Raw genomic sequence first — 24,132 nt, 5'->3', positions numbered from 1 at the left:
GTTCTCTCTTGTCACATTCGTGAATGGATTTTGTGCGAAAACTAACGTTGCCAGGCATTGGAAAAATGTGAAAAGCCAGACTCAGCGTTATGATGTATCACCCTCTCACACACGGCTAGTCGCTTATGACAGCCAGATCGATGAATTGTGCTTCATACCTTAAACCATGGTGGGTTGAACCCAAGGAATGTCTCACCGTTATTTATCTGTTCAACGTGTTCGTAATGATTAGAATACCTGATATAATTATATCAGTGACACCTAATCATTATATATTATACATTTGCTATGATATATAGTTTGGTATTGCATAACTGTCATGACATACGAGGGCTTCGCTACTCACAACTGTTTTACTTATTGAACATGATACACGGATCCAGAGGCGGATCCAGAGGGTGGTACATAGGTTTGCACCCCCCTTTTGTCCTGAAAGTATATTTAATGACCATTCAAACTCTTGTTAATACGGGTGAAAATGACCTGGGCATCCCCTAACCTCACCTTTCTCAAAAAGCTGTATCCGCCCCTGATACAACTATGATGTGAGGCGTAATAAGCTTATTACAGCTAATAAGTAAGTGGCTCATTATTTCAATTTACACAGACTGACAATAACTAAATGTAACTCTACTGAAACATATGCCTGTCTCAATGTATAAACAGTGTACTATGGTGTGCAAATATTTCAACATGTATGCCTTTTGCAAATCAAACAAGAAGGGCACAAACTGCATTTTATTTTAACAACAAAGGTACAAGAGCAAATTTAGCATTCTGTTTGCACTCTAATGCAGAAACCTTCTTGATCTAATATTTCGTACGAAATGAACCTGTTCACATTTTCATGAGATTGAATATTCAAAACAACCACAATATGCTTGCTCTTCAAAGTAAGACTGAATCCTTTAATAATCACCATATCATCGCAACCTTTACCCAAATAACTTGCTGTTCACTGATTGGGTGTCTCTGGTACTTGGGTTACGATTGGTGATGTGTCACTGGTAGCAACAGGCTGGGGGTAGGGGGGAGGACTGACCACCTGGGAATATGGAGGGGGTGGCTGAAAGGTGGCCGGAGTAACTGTTGTTTCAAAGGGACCCTGACTGACATTGTAAATGCCATCGTTGCGAACTTGATTGACCACCGGCCGAGATTTCTTCTTATTGGCTACCGCTATGAGGCTGCAGATGATAATGATGAGTACGAAGCCCCCAATGGATCCTCCAACTATTGCAATGATATTAGGAGGGTCAAGATCTGAAACTAAAGAAACGGTTTACTTGTTAATATTTTGATGAATATTGATTTTCCATATAACTAACTTCCATAGTCTTGTGGAGTACAGATACGGTGCCAAAATGGTAAATGCCTATAGCGTGACATACCTTCAATCTTGATATATACCAAGACATGACACGTATATATAATTGTGCATAAAGTATACACCCATTCTGTAGCATTTATTTGGAATCATTACATGTACTATTTAACACACCGAATCATACAACCGAGAATGCAAGCAGTACCAAAATGTTACATTGATCTGCTAACCTTTACTAATTACGAATACTTCATTCAAGTGATGTCAGTCATTGTTACTCCTATCCAGTCGTTTCATGGCATGCGTTAATATTTGACGCATTTCATTATGTGGTTGACAACATGGAACAACTGTTCTTACATTTCACTAAGTGATGTGATTTTCGTAATTGCTTGTGGTTGTGGAGATGTATTCGAAAGACATACAAAATTTTGTAGTCTTCGACAATAGAACTGAGTCCGTATTTTTGCCTCCCTAATTATAGATTTCCTTACGACCTTCTGTGGATCTTTAGCTTTTGCCACTCACAGTTGTCACTGGGTTCGGCTTGGTACGTCATCTTGAAGCCTGCTCCTGTGTTGGAATTGTCGGAGTGGAATTTGATGTACATGTTCTGTCCGGAGCTGTGTTGTGTGGGTAGACTGCTGCCGCAATATCTCCCAAGTGAAGTAAACATGTCATCAGTACCTTTGCAAACAAATGACATGGTTATGACTACACCATGTATTACGGCAATCATGGTGGCAGCTGTTCGTGCACCAAGGACAAACAAATCAAAGATACCACTAATATAAACTTGCAAAAAAATTATGTATTCTTGATAACTGAAGAATTTGTATTGCCATTTTTCGACAAATTCGTGGCTCTGTAGCACAGTATTTTAAACCATGCTCTCGTTGTCACCAACGTTTCTAAATAAGATGATAACGTTAATGACTGTTACATTAGGTCGGATTCAAGGTCTCTTACCATCAAAAAACTCATAGTAGTCGTACGAACAACTGGACGAATATTCTAGGTCCGACGAAACGACGTCAACATTGATCACGTAGTCGTAAAGGTCGGTACTTATTGTCCACGAGCAATCAGCATTACTGCAAGAAATTAACACTTCCGTCACACCTTAACAAAAAACACAGTAACCAAGACGAGAATAAAGCTTATGCCTGGCTTTTCGTCATTAAATATTATAAGAATTAATTTTAACAGTAATAATTCAGAGGCAAGCAAAACTGTGTTCACATTTCCATTTACAAGTTAAACGGCAGTTTAAACAACAAAACTGTTTTAGAAATACTTGTCACTGTAGAGGCAACCAAAGCAATTACTCAAACAGAAAACATTTGCGAGACCAGGCTTTGTTATCTGAACAGCGTTCGAAATAACACTGGGAAGGCGTCAATCAGTGAACTTACTTTGGGTAACTGTAAGGGTAGTTAGGCGAAGTGAGGTCGCTTTGATACGTGTAAGCCGTGAGATCTTGATCACCGCATGCTGAATAAACACGGGAGGCTATATATATATATATGTTGAGGCACAAAATTTGACAAAGAGAAAGTAATATGTCTAGGTGATGTATCTGTCACCAAGGACATACGTCCAATGTTGTCTTTACTGTATATAAAGTTGGTTTTGTGCACAGATGTGAAAACATGCATTCAATTTCCGATTACTAAATCTTGCCAACCACTCTCTGAACATATATATGCTGTTTTACAAATATATATAAGTGAAACATAGCTAGAAATATGCCCAACTAAATGTAAGGCGATGGATAACGTGAACCATGTCAACACATCAACATAATTCTCAAAATTCATAGTGAGGTACAAAGTGTAACATGGATGTTCTCATGTACCACCGTTGGTTGTTTAAGGAATAAACTTGTCTGTCTGTCTGACTAGATATTTAGTAAACATCTCTCTATGTCAGTCACAAGTCAGTCGTAGATGTACGTATAGACATACAGTTTGTCGAAACCTTCCATAAGGTGAAGGATACTCACCAGGAAATGTTCCCCCGGTATAGGAAAGTCGGAATCCCTTCTCTGTATTTGAGTTGTCTGAATGGAACTTGATGGTGACAGTTGTACCAGAACTGACGTAGGTTGGTTCCTGTGTCCCACAGAATTTCCCAATTACATCTGAATTCGTGCTGGATCCTAAAACATGTGTAGTTTAGTTGTTTCTATCTCAAAACATAGCACGGACGGTGGGCTAATCTAGTGGTTAAAGTGTTTGTTTTGCTATGCTGACAACTACTACATCCACACAATGAACACAACCCATTTATATCAATAGATATTAAGGCTTATAAAGGTTAAAGCGGTATGAATTCATTGATAGGCACTTGATCATGTTGTGACGTGTGTACTGATTAAAATCGTTGAAAAATCCAATGTTTATCTAAAGCTGCAATCATACTCCAATGCTTCTGAATCATAAATATATCATAAAATGCATTTTAAAGCATTTTTATGTAGCAGGATATGTCATAAATGAACTTGCGGCTTTGAATTATTTGCTTACAATTTGAAAGAAGACATAATATATTATGAGCTTGAACTCCCAGAATCATAACATACATGTTTTTGAATTGAAAATTCATTTTGGTAATACTATACAACAGTCAATACTCGTTTTCACTATAATGTTATTATGATGTGACTAAAAAGAATCATGAATCTATTTAAGGCATCGAGGAAAGTGAGGTGCACTATACAAACAGCTTACCATCGTAGACTTCCACGTAGTCATAGTCGCATGAGGATGCGGATTCTATGTCAGAGTCGAGGACGTCAATCTTGATGTCTGACATGTCCGTTGTTAATGTCCAAATACAGTCCATGTTGCTACAAGAGTATAGAAACGTCTTAAGCATACTGTGGTATGCACAGGAACTGCACTTCAGATTTGATTTTGGTGTGGTGGGGTAGCCTATCTGATACGTCAAAGACCCGGGTTCGATTCTCCACATGAGTACAATGTATGAGGCCCATTTATGGTGTCCCCTGCCGTGATATTGTTGCAATAGTGCTGACAGCTCCGTAAAACAATATTGACTCATTCAGACGTGATATACTGTTTTCGTTACTATGATATCGTTTGATATCGGCTTATCAATAGCACAGATGTGCAACAAAGCATGTAAACAAAGTGCAATTATAAACTCCTACTTTTGATAGTTCTGAGGATACCCTGGTGACGTCATATACTGGTCATAGGACACAGCACTCAGTTGACCACCGCAACTCCCTGAAAAACGGATTGATACCCGTACATCGTCCAGTATCAAATTTCTTCAATAAAAGACACTCGACGGTTCAAAATAATAATCACTTTAAACATTCACGACATAACCAATATATATTCTATGGCTATGAAACCAATGGAAAGATTTTCTTTCAAAGAGCTTTACATCCTTTGGTTAATCGAAACAGCAAAGTCATCAATATGAGAATCGTAACGTTATTTTAATATGACTATCAGTTTCATAATCGTAATACAAATATCCCTATGCCTCAATCTTTTGTGGGAGGATTGTTCGATAGCAATATAAGTTAACGTACCATCTGCTTCAAAGTACTTGAGTCTGAAACCTTTGTATGTGTTAGAGTTGTCTGATTTAAACATGAGTGTCATATACCGCCCAGAGCTCTGCACTGTAGGTCTCATCACATCACACCAAACTTGTATCATCCGTGAAGATGTGCTACGACCTGGAAACCAGTGGATACAGTAAATTCAAAATGTTAACTGCATTTGTAAAGTGAACTCACATATTTGCTTTGCAACCTTTTGGATATATTATTTGACGTAAAATGCTCTCTTTATAATTTCAAAATTTTGCATATATTCCCTAACTATTTTTGACGTAAATTGCTCTTATGTGTACGAAAAGCTCCAAGATGTCGAAGATGCATGTAACATTTTAAAATATATTTCATATCTACCAACCATCGTAAACTTTAACGAAGTCGTAGGGACAATCGCTTCCTCCCTCTAGAACTGAATCTAGTACAACGATTTTGACCACTTTGCTTGATGTTGATGCCGTTATTGTCCAGACACATTGGTCGTTGCTGAAACAGACGTACATATACATCAACATTTGTCTTAGCAGTTACCGAGAACGATTTTTGCAATTCTATTAGTCGTATTTATTCCAAATCTTTAAAGACAATGAACCAACAATATATTCCAGCTATATGGTCTGTTAAATAATCGCATGTGGACCAGAGAATCCAGTGATTGACATCATGAGCATCGATCTACGCAATTGGGATACGATGACATGTGTCAACCAAGTCAGCGAGCCTGACCACCCGATATCGTTAGTCGCCTCTAACGACAAGCATGGGTTACTGAAGATCAATTCTAACCCGGATCTTCACGGGTATGTATAATTATGGTATGACCACGACTTGCATTGACATACGAGTTCCAACTAAGGACACAACATGGTTGAAGTGGTGTCACTTACTTACTTAAGATGTTACCAGCGTTACTCAATGTGTCTTTTGGTGGATTTATTCTATATTCAAGAGTAAAGAATTCCCGGTAAATCAGTACCAAAGATGTCTAGCCAGAATAGTTTGAGGAATTAAAATTAAACTTGGACCACATTAAATGTCCCCAAGTAGAAACAGGAAAACTTAAATACGGCATGCATATCAGGTTGTATGAATACAAATCGCACGATTTATTGATTGTAAAATACACTCAAACCTGTTTGACTGTGATACTTGCTTTCTGATGTGGTGTGTATTCCAACTATATCTGTCCTAATCGATTTAGGTGTAGAAAATATAAAATAATAATATATCTACTGCCATCACGTTTGATGTAAGCATTGTATTAATTCAAAATAATTCTATCGTCCTTACTTTGGATAAGCGTTAGGATATCCTGGTGACTGTAGGTACTGGTAGGATGTTCCGGCCGTTAGATCTGTGGTGCCGCATTGAGGTACAGGTGTTGGAGAGACTGTAGGATGTAAAGACATCACGATAATAGTATATAATGCGTGTAGTCGTCAATAGATTTTCCACAAAACGATTCACTAAAATGTGAAAATAAATCATCATTTGTTTCCGGTCCACATTTTACGGATTAGTTAATAACAACACGACACCGTCATTTAAATTTTATATAAGGTATTAATTAAGCATTTCTACGCAACTATTTTCACTCCTTTAAAATTATACCCTCGACCTGATACTTACCGGCTGTTTCAAAGTACTTGAGTCTGAAACCTTTGTATGTGTTAGAGGTGTCTGATTTAAACATGAGTGTCATGTACCGCCCAGAGCTCTGCACTGTTGGTGTCATCCGATCACACCAAACACTTATCATCCGCGAAGATGTGCTACGACCTGGAAACAAATGGGTACAACAAATTCAAAATGTAACTGAATTTTCAAAGTGAACTCACATATTTGCTTTGCATCCTTTTGGATATATACTGGACAAAATAAGTTTTGGGTATTGGTATTTTTATGATTGACATTTTATCAGCGTGACAATGAATAAATAGATCATTATTCATAATTTCTAAATTTGCATATATCCCTAACTATTTTTGTCCAGTATATTATTGGATGTTATTATGTTACGTAAAAAGCTCCAAGATGTAATGTCGATGTACGAATATACATTTTACATCTTACAATATATTTCATATCTACCAACCATCGTAAACTTTAACGAAGTCGTAGGGACAATTGCTTCCTCCCTCTAGAACTGAATCTAGTACAACGATTTTGACCACATAGCTTGATGTTGATGCCGTTATTGTCCAGACACATTGGTCGTTGCTGAAAGAGATGATTTTCCCGTTAAAACAGTTCCATAGAATCCATGGCGAATTTAATTCTAATGATCAATTTTGAAATTATTCTCGATAAGACAAGACAAAGTGCTATGCATATTTGCATATGACTACGGGCACTTGAAATGATATATTTATTTATTATTTATCTAATTTACCTTGTGACAATTTTAACATTATTGATGATATTCTTCAAAGGTGTTTAGAAGTTGGTGTAGTAATACAAGTGGCATGGCTGTGGAAAATTTGATGGCTTGGACATCCAAGCCTTTTTCAATTGTTGAATTTGTGATATTTTCTCACAGACATGGTTTCAGAAACAGTGAATATGGGTAATGCAATGTCTGATGTTTAACTTCGTTTAATAATGTAAATGTGTGTGAAAGGCACTCTCCAACCCAGAGTTCCATGCGGCAAGCCAGCATAGTACCTCTGCCACAGGCCAGAAAAATGTGACGGATCGTCACATCTTGCAATGTCCATTCAATATAATGTACAGATTTCTTTTACTCTTTACTTTTTTGACGAGTCTGCACATCTAACTAAACATCTTTAATAGAATGGTTTAATTTCACTGAGAAAATATCCAAAAACATGTCACACTATTTCGATTTGCGTAGCGATCCTTTGTTTACATAGGTTGTACGGCTCCCCGTGCTGTCATCGAAGCTGATGGAGAGCAAACGATGCAGCCAGTTTGATATCTAAATATGTACTGTCATAGACCTTACTGTCGCAGTTATGGAAGAATATATATGTAACAATGTAAAACATTATGAAGAGAGTGCCGAAAAGCTTTCGTGAGTCCAGTCTCTTCTTATTATGAATATGCGCGTTTGATTACAAACAAGAGAAAAGTCCGGTCACGTGATATGCAAATTAGCCTGTGGCAGCGATGTTATGTTAAGTCATCGCTGTGCCGGAGTGTGTGTGAAAGGCAGCTTTACTAAGTTGCAAATGGTTTAACAAAAACTGTTCCCCAACGGACATATTACATAATTGTCTCAAAATATGAATGTTTACGATAAATGAATCGAATGCATAGTATAATCACTGGGTGTGAGTATATGATTTCTAAAATAGAAATAACGCGATAATATATTTGTTCAATTCACGCAACGATCGATCGATTTGAAAAAGGATTGTATTTAATGATTTAATTCTGTTGCCCTTACTTTGGGTAAGCGTTTGGATATCCTGGTGACTGAAGGTACTGGTCGGACGTCAGCGCCATAAGATCTGAGGTGCCGCATTGAGGATTCGGTGATGGCGTGACTGCTAGATAAATGTATAAAACATACCGGTGAAGTCATTGTTAACTGTATTTACAGATCAAAGAATGGCCATCCTTTCCGCGAACAAGCAGAGACATATAACTAATGTTCAGTGATCCATACATGATTATGATTATGATATAACAATATCACAGCTATTGTATGCAATACCTTGCCGGTCACACTCAAGCAAATGGCAATCGATTGTTGTAATAATAACAATAATTAAAATACAGGGTTTTTGTAGAGCGCTAGACTCCATGCACTAGTGCATGCTCAAAGCGCTACAACCTTTGTTACAATCTGATTATTATTACCCCGGATAACCCAAGCTGCCTGTGACGAGCTAGAAGGTTATAGTCACATGACTTATCCCACCGGGGAACCTTTGTGCTTGGTGAACAGAGGCAATTGTGAACACACTCACTTGCCTAAGGTGAGACCACGTGTATCCGTTGTGGGGCTGGGCCTAAGTTCTAGAAACTCTCAGGAGTCAAGCTGCCAAACACGGTCACCCATCCAAGGATTCTCCGAGCTCGACGTTGCTTAATTTCAACTGATTTGTGCCCTGAGCTCTATGTACAGGACCACGCGCCAAATATATGTGAAAATCCCAAATATAACATATGTTACATTTGACCAGTTTCTAAATGGCATTGTGTCATCATATGTGAAAACAGTTTCCTTTGCGTTCTTTAATTGACGACTGCAATGTCTAAGTCTGCCGAGAGACACTCTATATGCTTTTGCAGTATCAGTTCTCACATCCAAACAACTAATCCGTCATTCACACTATTTTCACGATTTAGATAAAATTGGTTTATACCCTCAACTGTCACATTGTAACTTACCCGTTCTTTCCAAATATGCTAGTCGGAAACCCTTGTAGGTATTGGTGGCATCGGTTTTGAAAAGGAGTGTCATATACCGCCCAGAGCTTTGTACAGTCGGTGTCGTCACATCACACCAAACTCGTAACATCCGTGAATCTATGCTGTTACCTAGAATTAAATGGATATAATATTTCCCATCATGCAGTAAGAAAGCTTTAAGTACTGCATATCCAGTGTGTCGGAGAAGCTTGATGCCCAACTCAAGCAGATATTCTGATTTATTTTAATACATCATGAATTGAAATGGACGTCATATACCTCTCAGAGCATTGTTCTGTAAACCCGCGAAGATCTGGCTTAGAATTGGTCTTCAGCAATCCATGCTTGTCGTAAAAGGCGACTAAAGGGATCAGGGGGTCAGGCTCGCTGACTTGCCTGACACATGTCATCGTATTCCAAATGCGTAGACTAATACACAAAAGTAGTCCTAAATAATTGCTTTACAATTGCGATACATTTTGTCTAAATCATCTTGTACTTACCATCGAAAGCCTTAACATAATCATATGGACATCCTGTTCCACCCTCCAAATATGAATCGTCCACAATGATTTCGATGACGCTGTTTAGGGTTGATTCAATCGTCCAAATACATTGTTCATTGCTGAAACAGATGATACATGCTGTCATGTCTTCTACTCTATACATCCCGGTATGTATTCAGGGGGTGGAATGTATTAAAGAGACACAAACCGATGATTTGATGTCAGTATGTTATGTTTTACCCATTACTAAGTATATCTAAGAAATACAGGTGGCTCTACCCCATAGTGTAATGAAGTACACTCTTGTCCTGAACTATTATTGATAACGTACGAGGACGCTGGCGTCCGAGTGCTAAAACGTTATAATAGTTTCTGTATTTCAGATTCGAGTTTTTGCATTTTTCCGTCGTATGACACAATTGACAGTGGGTGCAGCCGGCGCCTTACAAAAATGATGTGAGTAGCAGGTGGAAGTGGGTCAGAAAAAGACGCTTTTAATTTCTGCCGATGCCAGGTGTAATCAATAAAATATATATAACTATGACTATTTTGAGGTGAGGTGAGGTGAAATTGGGTTTAACTTCGTGCTTGAGAATATTTCGCTCATATGACGACGTGCATGCGTGTGTGTATGTGTATGTGCGGCTGCTTGTACTAGCCCAGACTCAAGCTGGTTTTATAGTGCTAGCCCACTGAGATACCATGCCGCAGTGAAGCATGAATACCCCACTCAGACACATTATACTGACTCCGAGCCGACCAGTCCTTGTTGTACCCATTAATGCCGAGCGCCAGGCAGGGACCAACAAGTACCATATTTTAACGTCTTTTGGTATGACGCGGTCGGGGATCGAACCTGCGACCTTCCGCTCTCCGGGCGGACGCTCTAACCACTACACCACGGAGGCGGTTTAACTATTTTGACGCCCAGTAGAACCGATTTTGGCAGAAAACTGAAACTCATTATTTTCAGGGGTTTGAGTTTAGAACCTCCCCTGGCTTGCAAGTTTACATACTCTGTTACCATTCGTACATACGAATACATACTCGTATCAATGATAAAATGGTGCGCGGTTTTCCAGATCCGACTTATCCTAACCTTTGAGATGGCATTTCCCAGGACATTCTGCTACCTTTAATGAACTGAGGACTGTGTCCTACATCAAATCACGGTGTGGACACACTCACTGCCTTGTTAACTTGCTTCTGACCCACCTTGTGTGATATGACTCATGGGGAGGTATTAGAACTCCTAGCATGGAACGTTCTCGTCATCATACCTTCAGTTCTTTGCATGTAATACCATTCCATCTACAGAAGGGAATGTCTTTTACCGCGTTTCTTTGCGTTTGTCTGAGTAAAGTTACACCACGACTGCACATTCATCGGAATGCGATCATTATGATTAGATCTTAAAAATAGTGAGTGTTTAGATGAGAATATTGCTTATCTACTTACTCTTGATAAGTGATAGGATATCCTGGGGACTGAAGGTATTGGTAAACATTAGAGGCGGACAGGTGTGCGGCTCCACATTGAGGGGAAGATGTTGGGAAGACTGAAGAAAACAGTACATTATGACAAATGTAACAATTTATGTTTAAATCTGAATTAATGTAAGTTCATAACTACCTTTGCATCAAGTGTTGAAATGTTGTCTGTTGTCTTAAAGCAATAACTAGAACAATAAAGTTTCCTTTCGCTTGTAGCATTCCTGACCAAACAATGTTTTCTTTTATATCTCCAATTTCATCATCCACAATTTTCACACTATCAGTATCATAAGTCATTATCAGGCTGTAATACAGTATTTCACCTCTGTATATAAACCAATTAATTGAATACAACGTATGCCACAATCGCTAATCTACACTTAGACACAAACATACATGTACATACACAGAAACACACACACACACATACACACACTCAGTGAGACACAACGTAAAGGCAGATTTAGTCAAATATATACAGAGTACTTACGACTAGTTTCAGTGTACTGGAGTCTGAACCCTCTGAATGTGTTAGAGGAGTCAGATTTAAACATCAGGGTCATTGCCTGCCCAGAGCTCTGTAACGTAGGCTCCATTGTACTGCACCACACCTTCATTAAAGGCGAATTGACGCTGCTCCCTGGAAACAGTGGTATACATGATCTATAAACAGTCTACAGAAATGCGTTGAGGTTGCATGCTCAAGTTATACTGATTATTCTATGACATAAAATGAAGTACATAAAGAGATATAATAATTCCGAGTTGTACATTTTATCAACACACAAATTGATTCCAGGTGCTCAGTAGTGCGCTGAGTTACAATCAGCTTTACACAAGGCTATCCAATAGCTACGTCATGCTATCTTGGTCAATGATTTGGATTCTCCAATTATCCTCTATTGGAATCCTTGCTTTTTCAGCGTCACTGTGATCATCCTTGTATAAAACTGATTCGCAGTGATGAGAGAAATATAATTATGTCTGGAGCAGCATATAACCAAATCCACTGCCTACATAAAGAAGGCGTGTTAAAGGCCTGCATTATTTTCCCTTGATTTTCAATGCCAAATATGATAATAATACAACGTGTCTATCTTTTACCTACCGTCAAAAACCTTAACAAAATCATATTGACATCCATCTCCACCTTCTAGTATGGAATCTATTACGTCGATTTTGACGTAGTTGTTTAAAGATGCTGCCGTTATTGTCCAAATGCATTGCTCATTGCTGAAACAAGTGGGGAAATATAGCAACATTTGCAGCTTCTTCTCAATGGTTATAAATGTGAAAATCTATCGCACAGATTAATGCATAGATGACGGTTTCATCTAGGACCGATTTACTATTACACCTCCAAACGTGTATCAACATTTTATTTAATTTTTAAGCCAAATTTCTTTGTTAGCGTTAATAAGAATAGTGAGATCTAAATAGTTTTAAAATAGTAACTGAAATGTTGTCTAATTAAGACTGTGGCATCCGATACACGTGATACAATATATACATATACATGTGTAAATGCATTCACAGTTCATATAAACGTCACTTTGCACGTAATGTCACTAGATTGTCAGGTCCAAAGTTATATACACAGGCCGCCAAGTAGCTGTAATATGGGCGTGTGTGGTGTTTGACTCAACCAATCCTTTTAAATAATGACATGTACGTAAAATAGTTATTCCTATGACTTCGCGGTCTTTGAGATTGACTGATTGGGTTTAGTTTTACGCCGCACTCAACAATATTCCAACTATATGGCGGCGGTCTGTAAGTAATCGATCCTGGACCAGACAATCCAGTGATCAACATGAGCAGTGAGCATCAATCTGGGAACCGATGACATGTGTCAACCAAGTCAGCGAGTCTGACCACCCGGTCCCGTTAGTCGCCTCTTACGACAAGTATGGGTTACTAATTTATGTTTTCTTTTCCAATTATCATTAATAAATTTTACTTACTTTGCATAACCCGAAGGATACCCTGGGGGACTCTAAGTACTGGCCCTGGCCTACGGCTGACAGAGCTGTGGAGCCGCATCGACGATCGGGTGATGGGGAGACTGTAGTAACTGTTACAGTGAAATAATGACGAGTTTCTGATAGAAGCATTAGCATCAGATCAATTGCCAGTACTACTATTCCACTCCACATGTTAATATTACGTTTAATGTTTGACATTCGCAAGTAAGGTAAAGTCCATTCAATATTTTGAACACATTATTTGTCGGATCAAAATATTTTGACATACTTCATCACATTCAATTCCGATTTCACTTTGAAACCTAATACAAATATAGTTATTAGCAACCACATGATATAAATGATATATGTAAAATAAAATGTATACACCAGATCAACGTGTGCGTTAAACATGATTAGTAATTTGAATGTAAAAATCTTCCAATTATCATATCTAATGATGCAAAGCGATAAAACCCTTTTGATAGCCACAAGCAGGACACATATAACTGAAATGACTATCTGTCTAAACTTTCTATATGTCTTTGTCTTAAACATTTCCAATTAGGACTTCTGTTATTCTCATTTATCTATTTTAAATACTGTCATTCGTCACCAGAGTAAATAAGTAATAACACGACAGGGGACAATAAAAATGTTGCTTCGTTGAGAGTCGAGCCCAAACCATCAGTCTGATGTTCACCTGCACATCAATATTGGTTGGACACTCTAACATGTAAGGTATATATCTGAACACATACTTATCAAATGTCATGGTCTAATATTCACTGAGATGACAAACATGACAGACATCCATTTGATGCAATACCTACCTGGAGCATCGAGGCTCCTGTATCTAATTCGGAAGCCCTTGCCAACATCCTCACCATCTGTCGTAAATGATACCGTCATAGCTCTGGCGTTCGATATGAAGGATGGCGTGGAATTGCCACAAAACTTTCCAACCTCAGGAGCCTTGAGATCTCTTCCTGTAGAACAAATGTGATTGGACGTTTGTACTTGAGCATAATGTTTGTGATAATTATTTGAAAATCATTGATGACGATCGAAGTCAAGTATATGTTATATTCAAACGTGATGCTCAGTGTTCAACAAAGACTGATTGAGGATCAAGCCGTTGGGTTTTGACAGGATGCTAATGATTTCTCTTTATGTAATACGGTTTATGGCCTCTTCAGCGAAATTTTAATCAGCATTTTAATAAGTGCTGTCTATCAAGGGATTAATTATTATAAGTAGTGTTTACGAAAAAGTGTCATCTTAAGAAGGTTACCTTCATATACAGTGACTGAGTCGTTACTGCACAGTGGGTAGTTTCCTTCAATTTCTGAACCGATGACATCAATCTGAATATACTGCTGACCAGTTGACACCATTTGCCAGACGCATTCCAGGTCACTGACAACAGCCAACAGCATAACGGTTAATACATGAAGTCAAGACATTTATTAACGTAATTCATTATTTAATTAATGCCTATTGATTACAAGGATGACCTCACTCCTGAAATTTGTGTTGTTTATTGCTGCTCCATGATGACGAGATTAGACAAAATATATGTTGAACCGATGCTAAAACGGTGGAAAACTACTTATATAGCCCAACTCGCTGTGGGCTAAATCGTACCCGACAGATACGGATGTAGTAATGTGCTTTTCCATGTTTACTTTGAACATACTTATCATAAGCATCTGGATATCCGGGTGATACGAAATAGATCGGATTGGAATCCGCCGGCATTGTCAGATTGCAGTCACCCGCTGAGAAAAAACAATCAACTTATAAAATATAAATGAATCAATACATAACTAATTTCACACTTTCACAACAAACAGGCATAAAACGTCCAGGCCACATAATAACCAACCTCGATTACCAGATCTCATCATGTTCCACGTGGGGCGTGGAGTCATCCCATAGAAGACATCCTTACTTTGTTAGCTGGCTGAGTGGATTAAACATTGCGGTTATAAAGGCGCCCAACTTCAGACCAGAAGGTCTGTGGTTCACATCCGAACATGGAACTCGTACATTTTATGGCAGACAAATCTAGATGTATACTGGATAACTATTCTCTTTTCTGGGACATCAGATTTTAATTGAGTAATGGTATAAAATTATCAGTTAAAACATAACTAAGGGTATGATGTATTGCCTGTATATGCACGTGAAAAACATAATAGTAATTACGTTACCGACAGGACTCTATCAGCATTACTGGAATTACATAGAAATGTAAAAAAGAGTACGCACCTGTCACCGTCTTGTAGTTCAATGAAAATCCCTGTAATACCCCAGACAAATCGGTCTTGAAATCGATGCGCAATTTGTTTCTTGAGCTTTGGATGGTAGGTGTAGAAGATCCACAGAATTGCCCCAGGAACTGTTCATCTGAGAGGAGAAAGACTGTACTTGTTGTAACAACTGTATATTTTGAGAGACTAAAGTAGAGGGTTAAGGGTTACAAATAGTATATCTGAGATACTAAAAAAGAGGGTTAAGGGTTACAATTTGATAAGCAATATTATTATTGGTAAAGTACACATCGCAGGCAGAAGAAACTAGAGGCCGTACCGTGTTGTATATGTGTCAGAGTATGTGACAGTAGAGTATGTCACTGCATGTGAAGAAGTTGAGATTTCCCACTGATATTAATGCATAAGTGGAACTATGTTGTTTATGCTCTATGGTCGATACGCAGTGTTCTAATACGTTGTATCAGGTGTTGTAAAAGTAAAAGTGTTTGAGAAAGGACCACATGAACCATTTGTAGACAATGATCAACGCCGCCACTGTAGCCATATGTGTTTAATTCTGTAGTACTCACTGTGGTTTTCGTGATCGTTGTAAACGGAAACATAGTCATACAAGCAGCCTGCCCGTCCCCCTTCCAACTGTAGTTGGTCAAATTCCACTACGATTGTATCGTTTTCATTTTCGGAGGTGAGGAACCACGTGCAGTTCATATTACTGCAACACGAATGAACACACATTACCTCCAGGTAAGTACCAATAATTATATATTTTCTGTATCGTTAAAACGAAACGCTGGGGACACAATTCCCCGCTTACCTGTCTTACCACTGCCTGACTGACTGAGTTTGGTTTTACGCCGCTTTTAGCAATATTCCAGCAACATCACGGTGTGGGACACCAGAAATGGGCTTCACACATTGTACCCATGTGGGGATTCGAACCCGGGTCTTCGGTGTGACGAGCCAACGCTTTAACCACTAGGCTACCCCACCGCCCCACCTGTCTTACCAAATGTTATGGTACACGAGTGAATGATTATAGTGTTGATGCTCAGAGTCTGTTCAGTAAACCTTGCTTGATATCTTGAACAAAGATTAAACATTTTACAGGTTTCAGTGATACAATGGTACAGATGTTTAATTACAAGAAAGTTGGATTATTTTGACTACAACTATTCTGTCCACAGTGTGTGCGGGCACATGTTCATGGTTCACACTTTTAGTGTGCTGGTTCTTCTTCATCAACTAGACCCGTGAAAGTCCGGGGTAGAAAGAGGCGACTAACGGGATCGGGTGGACTTGGTTGACACATGTCATCGGTTCCCAGTTGAGCAGATCGATGCTCATGCTGTTGATCACTGGATTGTCTGGTCCAGACGCGATTATTTACAGACCGCCGCCATATAGCTGGCGTAAAACTAAACACACTCACTCACTCACTTCATCAACTAACGGCATCATGTGCATGGATCACTATCATCGAATACGTTTACGCCTCTCAGATGTCCTTACGTCAAGTACTAATAAGGTCCTTACTTCAAGTACTGATAAGGAAACCCAGGTGACACAAAATTTGTTTCGTCAGGTGTTGCAGTCAGCGCCCCACCACATCCTGTAAAACAAGTATGACAACAATGACATGAATCGTTGAAGTGTTCTTTCGGCGAATAGGCTCACAAAACAAATACCCTTACTTACATATAAAAATGCACACAGACCCTTCCTTAGCGGTTAATTTTTGTTTATTTTACAAAAAACACTCATCCGGTTTAATATTATCTCCTCTTACTTGATGTCCCACTGTTCAACTACGAGTGGCTATCAAAACGTTTTGAGCCTAGTTCTGATATGTGCCTGATAAAAATACCTTCATGATATTTAAGAATGGTTTATATCAGTCAACTAATGCTGACATGCACATGTCGCTGGTTTCCGGTCACGTGACATCTAATCACATGTACCCCTATTCAAACGGCAGAAATGGAAAAGCTTGAGTACAGTGTAGTCATAAATATATTGATCCTTGATGGCCACCCGGCGAAGCACATTGAAGAGAGATACAGAAGGTAGATTGACACATTATGACGTGGGAGTTCTTTTGTGAAGTTTCTAAGTTCTACAATACCTTACATTATACACTGTCTTTTCTATACCTTTGAATCACTGTGACAAGTCCACTTACTTGTAGTTTCATAAAGTTCAAGAAGGAAGCCCTTGTACTGGTTACTGCCGTCGGTTTTGAAGACGATATAGATGGATCTACCAGAGCTTATCACAGAGGTGCGGTTCTGTCCACACAGTCGCCCAAGAGAAGGGCCCGTAGCATCTCGTCCTGGGAACAAATATGACACGCACATTAGACTATTTTTCTCTGGGTTTAATAGGGACGTTTCAGAACAAAATAAATTTTTACTTACTAGTAATATTTAAAGAAGCAATGTGGAAACACCCTATCGACTATTGAATTTATAATAATAGTCATGTGAGAACGAGATAGGAAAATATCATATGGTATGACAAACTCATTGTAATATCACCACTAGTGTATGCATTTCAGGACTAATGACAAGGTATAGATCAATTATCAAATCAAGGCGACTAACGGGAATAAAGGAACCATGCACGGTTACTTGGTTGACACGTGTCACATAACGTCAATTACTGAATTGCCTGGTCAAGACTCGATTAAACCACCATAAACTGGATACTGCTGAGTGCAATGTTACAGAAACAAACAAACCCATTAAATCGACTGTTCAGTCATGTGGTTGAACTAATTAAGACTATTACAGTAGTTAATCTTGTATACGAGTTTACCATCATAAAAGGACAGACTATCATAAGCGCAGTTCGTTGATGATTCGATGTAAGAATCCAGAACCCTCACAATAACGCTGTTTCCGCTATCACTGGCATCAATCCTCCACCAGCAGTGGAGATTACTGCAAAAACATACACACATTAGCAATATTCACACAAGCACAACTGTGTCCAACATGTTTATGTTATGTGCAATGTATGCATGCATAATTATATACTTCAGGATATATAGCCGTGTTTGAAGCCTGTCTCTTAAGTCCTGCCAATCATTCCAATTCCTCTGAGCTACATGAAAGTATTACTGAACAACCAGTGAACCTAGCTACCTATTTTGCTGTTTTGAAAAGCGTGTAGTCGAAACACTGCGTATCAACTTAATATGGACATTGTGTTGGTAAATCAAAGGTAACAATCAATACGAGTCTCAGATACGAGCGAGCGATTAGCAGATCCTGAATTGACTAAGGTACGAAATACTGTGGAGCGAATTGCACCATCGTTAACAGCTGGCCCATCATCGTTTACCCCGATGACATTGATAAAATAAATATGACACGTTTTGGGGCATTCGTTGTCAAATCTGCTGGTTCCATAAGTCATAGTCTCACTGCACTTGGTGTCTTACTTCGGGTAGGCCATAAAAGGATACCCAGGAGAAGTGACATTAGTCGGTGTTCTCGATGAAACGATTTCCACATTACAGGAATCTGTGAATAGAATTGAAACAACTCTAGGATGACGAAGCGAAATCTCAGCATTCAGCGTAACTATACTTGATCATCACATCTCCGAAAGCTCGGAATTATAACGTCAGTAATATGAAATGAGATTTCTGTGCATATAATGAACTTGCAAGCATTATCATAAAACATGTGAGCTACAATAATTGTTACCTTGACAATTTAACTATAATAAACACAGAAGTGATTTATTTTCTTACATCGAGAAACCGCAGAAAGCAAAATCATGACAAGGGTTCTCACACGTGAATATGTGTGGAACTACGGAAAGAGTTTTATACAGCCTTCCAAGTAGTGAAACTTACTTGAAGGTCTTAATTGTGAGGGATATTTTACGTAGGAATAACAACTACGTTCTATTTATAATAACCTCACATTCCATATTCAGTTCAAGTTATTTCGTATACGTATCACCTGTGACCAGAAAAGTAGATATATTTTGTCTAACATTACAAATTGAAAGTAGTTTTGGTAAATGGTGACAATACTACATCTATGGGTGTCGTGTGTCTTCATATGACTGAGATGGGGAGTATGGTTTTAGGCAGCTTTCAGGTAGACAATTAGCAATGTCAAGGCAGCGGACGCTACAACTAGACGTCTAACATTATATCTCTTGGGGAATTAACCCGGGTCCTAACGAGAGAACGCTTTAGCCACTGGCCTACCTCACCGCCCACATTGTAACAGTAATACAGGGCTGAGTACAAAACAAAACCTACCTGTTCTTGACACCAACATCAAACATACAACTGCTGAACAAACCCCCCCATATCTTCATATTTCTGTCACCCTAATACGTAGTCCACTTTGTCTGTAGGTACACCGCTCAGTAATGTATCAAACTAAATGAATGTCCTGTTATTGTGAAACCTATGAAGTCTAAACCTTAGCGTCAATGAGTCACATGACTATCTGTGACCCGCTATCACATGATATCAATGATACTCGACACTGTGCTGTATCACTCACATATCAAACTCTGGGCCCCGTTTCACAAAGCGATCATAGCGTTACGACTATCGTAGCTCCTATACCTTAACATTGAGTTACGGCAGTCGTAGGGCTAAGATCACTTTGTGAAACAGGGCCCTGGTCGAGAGCTACGTGCCACTACAAGTTTGTGTTGATCTTACGTTATCTGTATATTTTCTTTCTGTATTCGGCATTTCGAATTCGTCATAAAGTTTCCATATCTACTCTGTCCCGCCGCTGTGGAAATGCATGTCCTCATGTGGTGTTAATATACTCTGACACTTAAAATTGGTTCCGAATTTGAATACTATTACCAGATTATTAATTAAGCTGAAAATAAAATGAAATCAGTAAAACAATTATTATTAATCATTATTTTATGGTTTTTACTTTTATTGTTAGCCCGCTCGCTCTCTTACTGGTTCCAGGGACATGGTAAACCATAAAAACTACGGATGGCCATATACGCCATATAAGTTGTATATTTGAGATACTTACTGCATGAGTAAACAAGAATGAAATTTCAGATCATACTAACCAGCTTGTGTACGTGAATTTACTGCTCTGGCTACTATGCTGGTCCGATCATAAAGGGCTTTATGTCGGAGTTATACTGACATGCCTGTCACAATGGCATCACGAGGATACGCCAAATGATTGGGTTACGCATGTATAACTGTGTTATGTAGAGACTGCCGTCATGTAGCTGGACTATTGTTGAGTGAGAGTGAACAAACAAACAAATACATTAAATCGACTATTAATACCAAATGATATTAAAAGGCTATCGTAAGGGCAGTTTGCTGATGTTTCGATTTGGGCTGATGCTTGATGCATTGAGTTTTCATGTTTCGTTCGTCTTGAAAACATATCAAGTTGTTTTACGAGATACAACTTGACTTGAAAATTGTTGAGCGTGGCTAATGTCTTCAATCAAAAAGGTTTGTAACTATCTTGGGACTATCTTCAATCGCTATGACATTCCCGAAAATGCTGAAATTCTACACCACTTTTAACAACTGATACAGAACAAAACTTCATTTTCAGTGTCATCTTGTATTTGTTCTGTTATTTGTCAGTCGTTATTACACAAGAGAGTACTTGTCATTACGATTAAAAGTTGAATGTATTTAAATTAGTTTAATGTTGAACCTCAACGCCACAGAACAATTTCTATATTCAGCGGAAACAAGTCCGAGATTTAATTTCGCAATGGTCACTTGACGTATAAATCAGTGAATGTTATCACTGAAAGTCCGTGATGATACCAGAGCGGCGCTAGAAATAGCAAATACGTGTTGCGGTTTCTGGTCTTGAGATGTCGCCACTAGCTATGATATAGATGTAGAAAGAATATATGTAGAGAGGATGCTTACCTGTGAAATACGAAGATTACAACATGAGAAAGATGTTGTGTACGTCCGACATGGTCGGATGGTGACATGGAAGTGTCACACGTCACAGGCATGAAACGCACGAGATTTGGCGGGTAGCCGAATGCGGGTGGCACGTACAACTCTCGACATATAGCCATTGGAGAAGCAGCCCTGAAATAGAAGGGAAATAGAAGGCTGTCGGCGACATACGTCATACCCTGTCGACTATACCCACCGCTGACACAATCCGTGGGTTGTTTATTGTGTAACACCGGACCGGATATTCCAGCTATTGGGCCACAATTTAAGGGTACGGTGATACGCATCCATTGTGCCAGCGAAGCCCTGATAACCAGATAACTCAAGTATAGGTCGCTGAAGACCGATCTATCCCAGATCTGCACGGATCTTGCTTAAAATAGTCAATATAGTTTTGTCGGGTCTTTTGATTCCTCAAAATTAACAACTTCAACTTTTCCACTAAAATCAGTATTATTTTGTGTTATTCAGACTCACAACTCACAGTACGTACAGTATCATACGTTTGTAATCTTATCATAGACAACTAGGTGTGTATTACATACAAATAGCATGGTGAAAGGGTGATGTACCAGTATGTTGTGATGCTATACCGACTAACCCCTGTTCATTATCATTGATGTTGAGATACCTGTGTCTCTCTATCTCCCTTATTTGTTTAGTCGTAACCTGACAGCGTTGATCTTTGGCCATACTACCATACATTCTGGACAGCGTCAGTAGGTCAATACGATAAACCGGGTGACACTCAATGCACAAACATAGCGATATCCACGGCGAAACAGCCTACCGAGCCAAGGGAGTTAACTCACTTTAAAAGCTCATCCTAACTATGCACTCTCATACCCAGCTAACCATGCACTCTCATGCCCAGCCAGCATAGTACCTCTGCCACAGGCCAGAAAGATGTGACGATTACACAGTCCATTCAATATAATATACATATTTCTTAACACTTTTATTTTTGATGAGTATACACATCTAATTAAACATCATTGTTAGAATGGTTTAGTTTTACTGAGAAAATATCCTAAAACGGGTAACACTATTTCGATTTCCGCAGCGATCCTTTATTTACATGAGTTGTACGGTTCCACGTGCTGTCATCGAAGCCTTACTGAGAGCAAACGATCTAGCCCCTTTGATATAGCAATATGTATTGTCATAAACCTTACTGTCGCAGTTGTAGAAGATTGTTTGTGTAACAATGTAAAACATTATAAAGACCGCGCCGAATCGCTTCCGTTGGGCCAGTATCTTCTTACTTACGAATATGCAATATAATACGCAAATTACCCTGTGGCAGTGATGTAATGCTAAGTCATCGCTGCGCCTGAAAGTGTGCCTAAAGGACGGTTCATAATTTGTGAGTGTGTGTGTGGGGGGAATGGGGTGGGGATGGTGGTGGGGTGGGGGTGGGGGTGGGCAGAAAGAGGGAGGTGAGGGGAAAAATGATGATTTTAATTTTGTTCTTGGGAGCTAGCGGGGTCAGCAATTTTGTACACACATACTAGTAGGGGGGTCAGCAATTTTGTACATAAAAATATGTTTTAAATTATGCTTGAAAATTATGGGAAGGGGAGGGGGGGTAATTGCTTTTGTACATGACATGCAGGGGGTATGTACTTATGTTGTACATATATTCTAGGGTAGGTCATTTACATTGTACATGCTTCTCCACAAAAATCATCATCATCCCCCATAGCCATAAATTATGAACGGCCCCTAACTATGCTGAAATTTCGGAAACATGTTGTGTCTGGACTAAGGAATCTTCGAATGGTGAGATCAACATTTCATCATGAAATCGATATCACAGACTTGCAAAACATTTCTACTGTTCTGGTATTATCCAGATTTTTCATAATAAATCTCTGTCATTAAAGAGTTGGAATCAGTGTTGCTTTTCGGACAACTCCGTAGCAAACCAGCTTAATGTTCGAGGGGTATCAGTTTGGGAAAGCGATCTCTGATATTGAAATTGTTCCTTAACCATACCTCCATACTCCAAACACACAAGCATCTTTCCAAATCATACATTTCCTCATCAGTATAAGCTAAACCTTAAGAATGAGTTGTCTTTACGAATATGTAATTCTGGGCTTGGCTCTTTGAGAGTGAGTGAGTGAGTTAATATTTAACGTCACATCGGCAATATTTCAGCCATATCGTGACGAGAACATTTGATATTGAAATGAAATATATGAATATTATAAAAACCTGCCAACGAAGGGCAGTAAAACAACTAGAATATCACATATACAGATAAAACTAGTAATAGAGTCTAAAACATTTTAACCTCAGGGGACAACACAATATAAAAATGGGCTATAGATCACCAACAACTGAAAGTAGGTCACCATGCTAGGGTCCATGGGGACTTACAGTACCTTGCTACCTGCATGGACCCTAGTTGGTTTACACCATCCCTTCAGCCGCTGGTGATTGTAGGACAATTTAGCCAAAATCTAAATGAAAAAAATACTACGTTTAAAAACTTGGTATGTGAAAAGTCTACTTTGAAAGTTTTGGGACTTACGTACCCTCTCAGGAGGACAATAATTTTACAGTACTTTAACCTCCTTTGAGGGTACAGCCACTAACAATCTAAGGTACTAATCGAAATTACCAATCTTTAAAA

At 38.8% G+C, this 24,132-nt stretch overlaps 2 protein-coding genes across 2 annotated transcripts; both read right to left on the bottom strand.

Moving 5' to 3' along the window:
* Positions 1-723: 723 nt before the first annotated feature.
* LOC124263246 (deleted in malignant brain tumors 1 protein-like) lies at positions 724-12,531 on the bottom strand. The gene is made up of 18 exons (XM_046697838.1): positions 12,410-12,531; positions 11,792-11,941; positions 11,267-11,366; positions 9,806-9,927; positions 9,282-9,431; positions 8,332-8,434; positions 7,018-7,142; positions 6,552-6,701; positions 6,213-6,312; positions 5,284-5,408; positions 4,896-5,045; positions 4,503-4,581; positions 4,060-4,178; positions 3,333-3,488; positions 2,743-2,821; positions 2,297-2,421; positions 1,856-2,014; positions 724-1,269 (listed from the first exon to the last, which is right to left on the bottom strand). The coding sequence occupies exons 2-18, from the start codon at positions 11,916-11,918 to the stop codon at positions 956-958; spliced, it is 2,283 nt and encodes a 760-aa protein (XP_046553794.1). The 5' UTR covers positions 11,919-11,941; positions 12,410-12,531; the 3' UTR covers positions 724-955.
* On the bottom strand, positions 12,410-20,013 carry LOC124263247 (deleted in malignant brain tumors 1 protein-like). Its single transcript, XM_046697839.1, has 12 exons — positions 19,824-20,013; positions 18,987-19,068; positions 18,359-18,483; positions 17,724-17,873; positions 17,078-17,153; positions 16,114-16,256; positions 15,540-15,677; positions 14,965-15,046; positions 14,560-14,684; positions 14,099-14,254; positions 13,266-13,375; positions 12,410-12,534 (listed from the first exon to the last, which is right to left on the bottom strand). The coding sequence occupies exons 1-12, from the start codon at positions 19,840-19,842 to the stop codon at positions 12,529-12,531; spliced, it is 1,212 nt and encodes a 403-aa protein (XP_046553795.1). The 5' UTR covers positions 19,843-20,013; the 3' UTR covers positions 12,410-12,528.
* Between the last annotated feature and the right edge of the window lie 4,119 nt (positions 20,014-24,132).

This window comes from Haliotis rubra, unplaced genomic scaffold, assembly GCF_003918875.1.
Source record: "Haliotis rubra isolate DU_JTF1 unplaced genomic scaffold, ASM391887v1 Scf874, whole genome shotgun sequence".
Lineage (NCBI taxonomy): Eukaryota > Metazoa > Mollusca > Gastropoda > Lepetellida > Haliotidae > Haliotis > Haliotis rubra.
Note: the sequence above shows the minus strand (reverse complement) of the source record. Positions and strands in the feature narration are given on the sequence as shown.

Bases quoted from the DNA above. Each gene is read 5' to 3' on its own strand.
- LOC124263246 (XM_046697838.1), bottom strand. From the start codon at position 11,918: ATGAAGGTGTGGTGCAGTACAATGGAGCCTACGTTACAGAGCTCTGGG. The intron at 8,435-9,281 runs GTAAGTTACAAT...ACATTTATCTAG, and splicing joins AGCATATTTGGAAAGAACGG to CAGTCACGCCATCACCGAAT. The intron at 5,046-5,283 runs GTTGGTAGATAT...ACTGGTTTCCAG, and splicing joins CTTCGTTAAAGTTTACGATG to GTCGTAGCACATCTTCACGG.
- LOC124263247 (XM_046697839.1), bottom strand. The intron at 17,154-17,723 runs GTAAGTGGACTT...CTTGTTTTACAG, and splicing joins TGAACTTTATGAAACTACAA to GATGTGGTGGGGCGCTGACT. The intron at 14,255-14,559 runs GTAACCTTCTTA...TTTGTTCTACAG, and splicing joins CTCAGTCACTGTATATGAAG to GAAGAGATCTCAAGGCTCCT.